We start from the raw sequence: 9543 nt of genomic DNA, 5'->3' as shown, positions 1-9543 counted from the left end.
AGATCCACAGAGCCTCTGAGCACTGAGAACTGACCCCAGGAGGGTGCCGGCTCTGGCTGTCGCCTCTGCCTGCAGCTCTGCCACGAGCCTGGCAGGCTGCCCGCAGGCCGGCCAGGTGTGGCCTCACCTCTGCACAGTGGCCTGGTTGTCCAGCTGGTCCTGGTTGATGCCATGCTCCGCGCTCTCGGCCAGCGGCTCCCCGATGCTCTTCAGGATGCTGTGCCCCTCCCTCAGCGCCAGCTGCAGGTCCTCCTGCAGAGAGCAGGTGCCACTCAGCTGCTGGGGCCAGCCTGGCGAGGTGGGCAGCTGCGGCTCCCAGGACGTGGCCACACCGATGCAGCAGCGTCTGGCTCTGCTAAAACTGGGCGGTGAGTATTGGGCGACTCCCTCATGCTTGTTGGCACTGGGCAGAGCTGGGCTACAGGTCACTCAGGGGCAGGCAGGGTGAAAATGTAACCAGAGGCCTGGCCTCCCATGTGCCCCAGCTCCTAAAGCCATTGCGAGCCACGCCGAGCCCAAAGCCGTCCTTGGGGAGCGAGCGGCTCGCTTGACAGGGTGAGCACTGTCATCCAGGTGCACTGTGCATGGGTGCCAGGGCACAGCAGACGTGGCGTCTGCCCGGGGTGGGAGAGCGGGTACACAGCAGGCACTGTGCGCCGGGATTCGGCCGCACGGAGCAAGTGCCAGGAGCACAGGTCCTGTCTGCTACCAGGGGACGGGCACGACTCCATGCGGAGTCCTCACCACAGGCAGCTACAGGGCTCAAGGATGGCCGCCTCTGACGGCCCCTCACGTACCCTGGCCACGCTCACTGGCTCCCAGCCAGCTCGAGGCACCCAGATAACGTACCACAGCTTCATCTGGAGCCCAGCTGCCAGGGAGCACGCGCTGGCGGGGCCGGCGGCCGGCAGCCAGCGAGCTCTGAAGGCCTCTCTGACCCCGCAGAGACCCTGTCTTGCCTGAGGCCGACCTCGGCCCGCTCCTCCCCGCCTCCCCCTCGCCCGCCAGCCGCTCGCACCTTGGCCTTGTTCTTCTTCTCCGCGTGGGCGCAGAGCACCGAGCTGGTGGATGACACGTCGTTGGGCAGCTCCGTCTCGGCCAGCTCCATTCCGAAGGTCTGCAGCATCTGTGCCGTCTGCTTGACCAGGACGGCGAAGCCTTCGATGGCCTTGGGAGAGGGGCCGGTCAGAGCGCGCTCGCTGCGCCCGTGGGAGCAGACCTACGCCGGCCCGGGCAGGCGGCCGGGCCACTGGAGAGCGGGAGGCGCGCAACCAGGGGCATGTACGCACGGGCGGTGCTCCCGCTCCTCCCCTCTCCGGTCTCCTCAGACGTGCACCAGGCACGCCTTGCCAACACTCCTGTCACAGAGTCATCGCTCACAGCCGCCCTCAGTCCCCGCAGGGCGTCTGTGCCACAGGCCGCGACAGCAGTGTCTTCCTGTCCTGTCCCCTGCTCTCCCCAGCCAGAGCCACTCCTGGACTTCCCACTCACGTTACTGCCCCGGGATGACTAAGATGTCCTCATTCTTGGGGAAGAAACGCTTGTCGGCGCGGACACATTAGGGGGAAGGTAGCGTCTCAACGCGAACGCCGTCCTGTGGGGCAGCTGCAGGCCAGCCAGAACCAGAGCCACCAAGGCCCACTCACCGTGCGGTGGCACAGCCAGCGGGCGTGGCAGTAGTCCAGGGTCCCGCCGAGGTCCTCGGTCAGCTGGGACTTATCGATGTAGCTGTGCAGCTCTGGGACGGAGCTCAGCATGATGACCTGGGGAGAGAGCCCAGTTCCAGATGCAGGGCGCCTCCTCACCCTGCAGTGGCGCCTTAGACTGCAGCCCGCCGGCTTGGTCCCGGCGCGGCCCCTCCTGAGCTGGAGGCCTCGGGCAAACCGCGGCATCCTCGTAAATACAGAGGACACTCCACCACTGATCTCTCCAGGGAATGAAGAGCAGGGGGTGGCGTTGGGTACACACAGCAGACCAGCCCATCTGCTCTGCCTCTGGCGGGGGCAGGCGGCGTGCCCATCGGATGGCGCCGGTTCAAGGGGAGCTGCTGAAAACACCTGAGGTCATCCCAATACCGAGGTCGCCGGGGCAAGGCTGCAGGTCCTACGTGGCTGACTGTGTCCTGCGTGTTTCCGCCCCTGTGCTCTGGAAGCCCTCAGCAGAGGCTTAGCTCAAGGCTACGGGATACCCTGGCAGCTGCCAAGCCTGGGCTGCGTTAGTGTCGCCCCTGGGTTCCCGGACAGTGGCTGAGACAGTCAGTTATCACAGCCGGCGAAGGCGCACTGGCACCGTAGCCTCCGAAGCCAGAGTGGCACTTTCACCGTGCAGTATCCCCAGGCCCCGCCAGGTGGGGCTCGGGCGCAGCTGGGCGCCCTGTCTGGTGTCCCTCCCAGTCAGCACCCCGTCCCGTCCAGATCCAGGCTTCATAGCTGTGTGTCAGGCCAACAGAGGGCTGGCCCCACCGTTTCACTAAACCCGCCTCCCTACTCCGAGCGGGGCGGTGCACTCCACGGGAGCCATGTGGATGTCCGCGGCCTCCCAGTGGTCCTGTCATTCCGGAGACGGTCCTACGTGGGCGAGTGAGCTGAAGTGCCAGGACCTCCCTCTAACACAGCAGCATCGCGTGGCAGGAGCCCCGTGGGACATGGTCGTGGGGCGTCCACACATGGAACCTGCCACCCCCAGGCTGTCCCGCCGAGGCAAGGGGACGTCCAGACAGCCTGGGTCGGCTCGCCTGAGGGCCGAGTACAGCTCTGCCAGGAGGGCCCAGGATGGCCGTGAGCTTGCACGCGGTGGCCACTCCTGGTGGGGTCAGGTCTGAGCTTCCACCTGGGCATACCCTTGGTCACCTCTAGGAAGTGGACTGCTTAGCAATGACGGAAAGCGTGGTGCCCCACATTCCCCACCCAGAGACCTGGAAGCCAGCGGTTCTCAGGGGGGACCCCCAGTGTCCTCGTAGGGCCCTGGGCTGAGCAGAATGCCCTGTGCCCAGTTACTGATCTGGGCCGGCCTCAGGGTCACATGTCTCGGTGGGCACTGTGGGAAGGGCCTGGGGCAGACCCGGACGCGGGCGGGGGAGGCCTCGGTTGCTGTTCCTCCCCATCTGGACACATGGGGCTTTGACTGGTTGCAGGGCAGGTGGGGCTGGCTCTGGGAATGGGGACAAGATGTCTTCCCTGTAAGCTGCCGTGGCTAGCTCCCCCCCCGACTCTGAGACTCCCCAGGCGATCTGGCCAGCCAGGTAGGAGCTCCTGTTCCTTTGGTAAGAGAAGCAGCAAACCATGGAAGTCCTGGCCGGCGGCCACTGCCCAGCGACTCAGGGGGCAGCCGTGCACTCAGGCGTGCCCAGGTCCCCAAGGAAACATGGCTACAGGACCTGTGTGCATTGCAGCCGCCCATGGGCACCAGAGCGTGCCCTGTGTCGACGGCAGAGGCAGAAGAGGCGGTCCTATGCCAACTGGACTCGGAGATGAGGGAGGGACCCCAGAGGGGCTGTCCCCAGCCTGGGTAGGACCCACCCCAGCCAGCAGCTGGGCTCCCTCTGGGCCCGGGGAACACTTGCACCCACCTCCTGTACCTCTCTGTCCCCGGGCATGGGGGAGCCTGGGTTGCCACCCTCTGGGGACTGGTGGTGGCCAGCCCTCAGTGTCTCCGAGAACACCTGGGCCATGGTGCGGCGAGGCCAGCACCATGCAGGCTGCCAGCCCGGGGTGAGTGGGGCAGGGCTGCCGGGGCCACGTGTGACAGCAAGACGAGACTCGTGGCCAAGTGCACCTGGGCTTTATGGAGGCCAGCACTGAGGCCGGCTCCTGGTACCCGGAGACGGGTGCTGAATGCAGCCGGGCAGACTTACCGGCACCTTCATCTTAAAGTCATCCCTATGGAACTTGAAGGCGATGTCTGACAGAGTCCTCTGGAAGAACCCCGTTGGGCGCAGAACGAGGACCAACTGCAGGTTTGCGGGGAAAGAGGCCTGCCGGAGGGAAGGGAGGGCCTGAGGCATCCTCCGTGGACAGCGGACAGGGGCTCTGCACCCCAGCCACACCACGGGGACTGCGGGGTGGCCACGTGGGCCGCAGGCTTCCAGGAGAGGTGTGTGCAGACACAGTTACAGGCACGGTCTCTAGTAGGCGTCACCATGTTTTAAAAGCCACGGAGAAAGCCAGCCCCGGTGGGACTGCTTGGTTTGCTCGTACACATGGGGGATGGCAGCGGTCGTGGGCGGAGCCACGCCCCCAGAGCCCACTGCCAGAGCCAGTCCCAGCACTCACATGTGGCCTCACACGGGCACAGGGTCTTCCCAGAGCACCCGCGAGGCCACCCGGAGGCTCTGGCTGAATGTGACCACTGTCCTTACCAGAGGAATTCTGGACAGACCCACCGTGCGGACACGCCTCGAGGAGGAGGCAGACACTGGGCAGAAGCAGCACCAGCCGACGGCAGGGCTCCTGGCAGCCATGGAGCTGGGTAGGTGCGGGCAGACCTCTCTGTCCCAGGAGGGCTGACCCCGCCGCCTGCTGGTAAGGCCCCACTGCGAGGCCCAGGGTGCTGACGCGCCCATCCAGTGACAGCCAGGAAGCCAGACAGCCAATGCCGAAATCGGAGGTGGGCAGCTTGTCCCTGGAGCACAGGCGCGGCCCCATGAGTGGCTACGAGGCGTGTCTGGGGCCAACCTTGCACACGCAGCATGTGACCTCGGGCTAGCCCCTCACTCCCTCGTGCCTCGGTTTCCCCATCTGCGAGACAGAGAGACAGCAGCACCTGCCACCCTCTCGAGGACAAAGTGGCCGAGGCATGTGCAGCATTTAGTCCGGTCTGGGGCAGAGCAGGCTCTGAAACACTGTCCACCTGTGATGTCGCACGGCCCAGATGCCCAGATCAGGGACCCCATCACTAGAGAAGGAAGTCTGACTCCGCAGACCTCCAACGCGGTCACAGAAGGGAACGGCATCGCCCCACAGACAGGTGCAGCGGCGAGGCCTGGGGTGGGAGAGGCCTGCTTGTCAACACCCGGCCAGAGGCTGTCCTGGGCCACGCTCGCCGTAAGAGAACAGCCCACAGGCGCAGAGCTGACGCCTGGCAGGCTGTGCCACGTGGCTGTGTGGCAGGAGGGAATCCAGGATCACCGGCCCCAAGGACTGAGGACATGAGGCAAGCAAGCCCTCCTGCAGGGAGCACGCGGGCGGCCCCAGAGCAAGACCTGGAAGGCGGCTGCGGTGCCAGGAGCGGGTTGCCGCAGGCCCCACCTTCCTGCCAGAACGCCCCTCCCACTGCGTACACACCGTGGGCTAAGCTGGCCTGCCACGGCGGCTGACCTCCCGTCCAGCTGGACGCTGGCCCCGCCCGAGCAAGGACACTGGTCTTCTGAGACTCCACACCGCACACGGCCTTCCCACGGAGCCTTCCAGCGTGTCAGCCCTGGTCCTCCACGTTGCCCGCCGGCAGGGCAGACCCTGTGCGCCTGTTGCTGGCACCCTCAGCAGCCACCATGGGTGCCAGTGGCTACCGGGAGCACTTGTGCCAGAGGCTGACCTTGGCGTCGCCCGCTGGGACCCTCAGAGCTCAGGGACACCTGGGTAGGTGACTGGGTCCCCCTGCAGCCGAGCTCTCTGACCACCAGTGTCTGTTGGCAGTGCGCGAGGCCACCACGGCCTGCAGCCGTCAGCTCGTGCCAGGGGAACGCCCGCGGGCAGAGGCTTTCTCCTGCGGGGCCCCACGAGCCGCGACTCCGGGGCAGAGTCCCTGAGGGGAACTGGGGCTCCCCGAAGACGAGCCTGAGCAGAGCGGCGTGGGTCACGGACACAGGGCTTGGCGAGTCTCTCGCTGCTGGTGAAACTGGCCGCCGCTATCCCAGGAAAGCCATGCTCTCGGGTCTTTTTCTGGAGGCGACGAGGAAGCACACTTCTCTAAACCCAGACAGGGTGCTTCTCAGCCAGGTCGGCCAGCTCCCTGCGGGCGGGGCATGTGGCAGGGAGCCGCCAGCCCCACCGACGGCGAGACCGCCAGGCACGGAACCCGTTCTCCCCGCTTTGCTTCCTGGCCTTCTGCTCAGGTCACTGGGTCTTCATATAAAATAGAATAATTGTGGGGTTCTAGCCATGTGTGGAGGTTTAATCACGTATACAAACGGGGCTTTCTGTGAGGTGGAGTCAACTGTTTGCCTGACAAGCTGCGGGCCAGCAGGTAGCGTGGTGGTTAAGGTGCTGGACTACCACATGGTTCAAGTCCCAGATCCGGGGGCTTGAAAATCACAATGGGCCCGTGTGTGTGTGTGTGTGTGTGTGCGTGTGTGCGTGTGCCCCAAATCCTGAAAGGAACTGGGTGGGGGGAAGGAGTTGTGGCGTGGCTTCTCCCCAGGGGCAATCTCTCACTCTCTGTCTCTGTCTCTTTTTGGTGAGCATACACACCCTATGGCAAAAACCTAAAAAATAAATAAATAAGAGGCTGGGGAAAGATACACAATTAAAACTTTATTTTAAATACTAGAGGCAAATAGATGATTTCAAAGTGAGCCTATGAAACAGTGTCTTTTTGTAAATCTCTCGCTAATCAGTAATGAGGTGGAGTGGGTTTCTATCTCACACACACACACTGGTTTTCACGTTCGGGGGCTGACCTTGAGGGACTTACAGACAGATGTGGGACGTGGTGTCCAGAAAATGTAGGCGGACTGAGAAACACTGCCCGGCCTCTGGGGTGCCTTTGGAGACGTACAAACTGAGGTAACACGCGTGTGCACACAGACACAGCAAAGCCATGGGCCCGCCAGGCGCTCCGTGGACCCGGGTGCTGGAGAGCAGGGCCTGGAGCCACTCAAGCGGCCCTCCTGAGGTCGCTCGGCACTGCAGCACAGGGGACAGGGCAGACGCAATCTCAGGCTCAGCATGTCTGCCAGAGTTGCTGGAAACCGAGTGCCCAGAGCGCAGACGGCCAGTCTCCATGTGAACAGGTGAGAACGCCGGGTCTGAGCCAGAGGCAGCGGCGGGGCTGTCCCACTGCGCCTGGGGCAGGCCGGCCCAAGGCCTAGAGCAAGGCCCTCAGGGCCTGGTCGCTGGCTGCCTGCTGGAGAAGATACGCGTGTGTTTGCACACCCACCGCCTGCACGCCCTGCAGCCCCAGACAGCACACGCCTTTGCGGGTCACGCCAGCTCCCCTGAGGGCGGAGCGCTTCCTGCCCCAGAGTTGTGTCGGGGGCGGTCACCGCATCGCAGAGCTCCGGCCCTGGACGGGGGGCCGCCACTCCTGCTCCGACCCTGTCTGCCGTGCAGAGCCTCCCTTCGCTCGCAGTGAGGTGCACTGTCCTAGGCTCTCAGGGGCGGAAACTGCGTTTCCTCTAACCAACCACAACCTAAGGACTTCGCACTCACCCACGACCCACAGCCCGGCTTCCGGGTGCCCCACCTTCTGTGCCAACCAGGGAAAGCACGCCTCGTGCTGCCGACAGCTCTCCCACTCTCACTGCGTCCCAGGGCCGTGGGCGCACGCGTGTCTTTCTCCGGGCCGGCCCTCGATCTCGCGTGTAGCCGCGACCGCATTCACTATGGTTCTGTGGTCCTGGTCGCCATCGATGCCCAGAGCAGCAGCTCATGGGGAGCTGAGGGCCACCTCACCTAGCTGTGCGGAGCCGGCCTGGGGCATGCACGAGGTTACACAGGGGTGCTGGTCTCAGGGCGCGTCCCGACACAGAGGGCAAAGGGCAGCCCACGAGCGGTGGCTCTGAAGGTGCCACGTGCCCCTCACAGAGGAAAGGCGCTCTTGACCCGACCCAAGCTTCTCTCCTCCTGTCCACGGAGAGGTCAGACTGTCCTACCGCACCTCACATGCCTCCTTCAGAACATGCGTGCTGTACACATGTGCTGTGCTCCGTGTCGCACGCAGTCACCCAACCACGCAGAGGCCCTGTGAGTACGGGAGCTAGCAGCAGGTGAAGGGTCCCCGGGCGTGACTCTGACTGCGCCTGCTGGTCGGGCCAGCCAGCCCTCCAGACCTCTCGCGGGGGACGAGGACGCCCATCCATGTGGGACCCCGGGGACCCCCCTCATGGGACGGGACAGCCCAGGGCCCCTGTGGGATAGCTCGGAGCTCTTTTCTCTGTCCGTAGTCTAGTGGAAGCTACTTATTTATTACTATGCTTTTAACCGCCAGAGGGAGCACAAGCTCTCCGGAGACAGGGAGGCGGGAAAGGCCCCAGGAGGCGTGGCCATGCTGCACATGTCCCTCGTTCTGGTGGGGCCTGGGGCACACACAGGCGCGCCCAGCGTACTTTCAGCCTGCCAGGGCAGGATCTGAGCTGTGGTCAGCCATGTGGGGTCTGGCTCCTTTAAGCACAGGGGTATGGGGCCAGACCTACTGGGCCGTCAGAAAGCCACGACACACCCTCACGGCGGGAGACAGAGTTACGCCATGACTTTGCCGGCACCGAAGCAGTTTATCCTCCACTGGCGAGTAACACAGTTGCACGTGTCCCCGGGGCACGCGTGGCGTCTGGCCCAGAGAACTGGCATGACTAGGTCCAACCGTCAGGTGGCCGTCCTCCGCCTGCTCACTCGCTTTGGGCGAGGACACGCAGAACCACTCTCTGGCGATTCTGAAACGCCCAGCGCAGCACAGTTCACGGAGCGGCTGGCGCTCGGGCACCCAGACTTCTGCATGGGCTGTCCCGGCAGGCCTGCCTGCGCAGCTCGGCGCTGCAGGAGCACGCCTTCCAGCAGGCCCCAGTGCGCACGCCCAGGGCCCTGGACAACTGCTGCCGCTGCCCTGTCGGGCTCCCATGAGCGTCACCTATGCTGAGAAGCCCTCCAGTGTTAGCACAGCTCCACCACCCATGAGGTGACTCGCCCTAAGAGCCCCTGCAGCAGGCACAGGGTAGGAATTCGACCCAGTGTTGCAGCGACACGGTTTTGCTTACCCGGAAATGCTTGCCGATGATCGCCAAGTCCTGGCCTGAGAGACAGGCTCGTACCCTCCCTGCACACAGATTGGCGGGCTCACTGGCACCCAGAGGTCCTGAGCCCCTTCACACTCCACTGCTAAGGCTGCAGCTCTAGGCTGGTGACACAGCGAGCTCCGGGCATGGGAGTGCACAGGTCCTGGACGTGAGTACCTCAGGCTCCACATGCACATGCACGCGCACTCCACACATGTACACCCCCACATGTATGCACACACGCAGGCGCACACACATGCATAGCCACCCATACAATGCACATACAGGTATGCAAACACATGCACACCCACATGTGCACACAGGTGCACACACACCAAATGCACATGCACACCCACACAAGTGCACACACATGTACACACAGGCACATCCCACATGCACACAGATGCACACACATGAACACATGCATACCCCCCACACATGTGCACAGCCCCCATGCACAGATGAGTGTGCAGGGGGGTAGAGTGTTTGAATGAAACCCTGGGAGCGCGGCACCTCCGCCTGCAGGCCGTGGGCAGCTTTTCTGCCTGGTCGCCGCTGAGCCCCCAGCCTGTGGCAGGGGGCAACACCCCCCCTCCGCCCCAGGCCGGGCCCCGCCC

The 9543-nt window shown here is 64.3% G+C and overlaps 1 protein-coding gene across 2 annotated transcripts in view; it reads right to left on the bottom strand.

Moving 5' to 3' along the window:
• MCF2L (MCF.2 cell line derived transforming sequence like) overlaps positions 1–9543 on the bottom strand; it is a 76871-nt gene that overhangs the window by 33708 nt on the left and 33620 nt on the right. For both annotated transcript variants that reach the window (XM_027776210.1, XM_027776209.1), the window contains exons 5-8: positions 3854–3973; positions 1647–1763; positions 1019–1168; positions 128–252 (exon numbers count right to left, since the gene is read on the bottom strand). In XM_027776210.1, the coding sequence (XP_027632011.1) occupies positions 128–252; positions 1019–1168; positions 1647–1763; positions 3854–3973 (512 nt within the window). The remainder of the gene's footprint in view (positions 1–127; positions 253–1018; positions 1169–1646; positions 1764–3853; positions 3974–9543) is intronic.

The sequence above is a fragment of the Tupaia chinensis genome, unplaced genomic scaffold (genome assembly GCF_000334495.1).
Source record: "Tupaia chinensis unplaced genomic scaffold, TupChi_1.0 Scaffold000644_1, whole genome shotgun sequence".
In the NCBI taxonomy this organism is placed as follows: Eukaryota; Metazoa; Chordata; class Mammalia; order Scandentia; family Tupaiidae; genus Tupaia; species Tupaia belangeri.
Note: the sequence above shows the minus strand (reverse complement) of the source record. Positions and strands in the feature narration are given on the sequence as shown.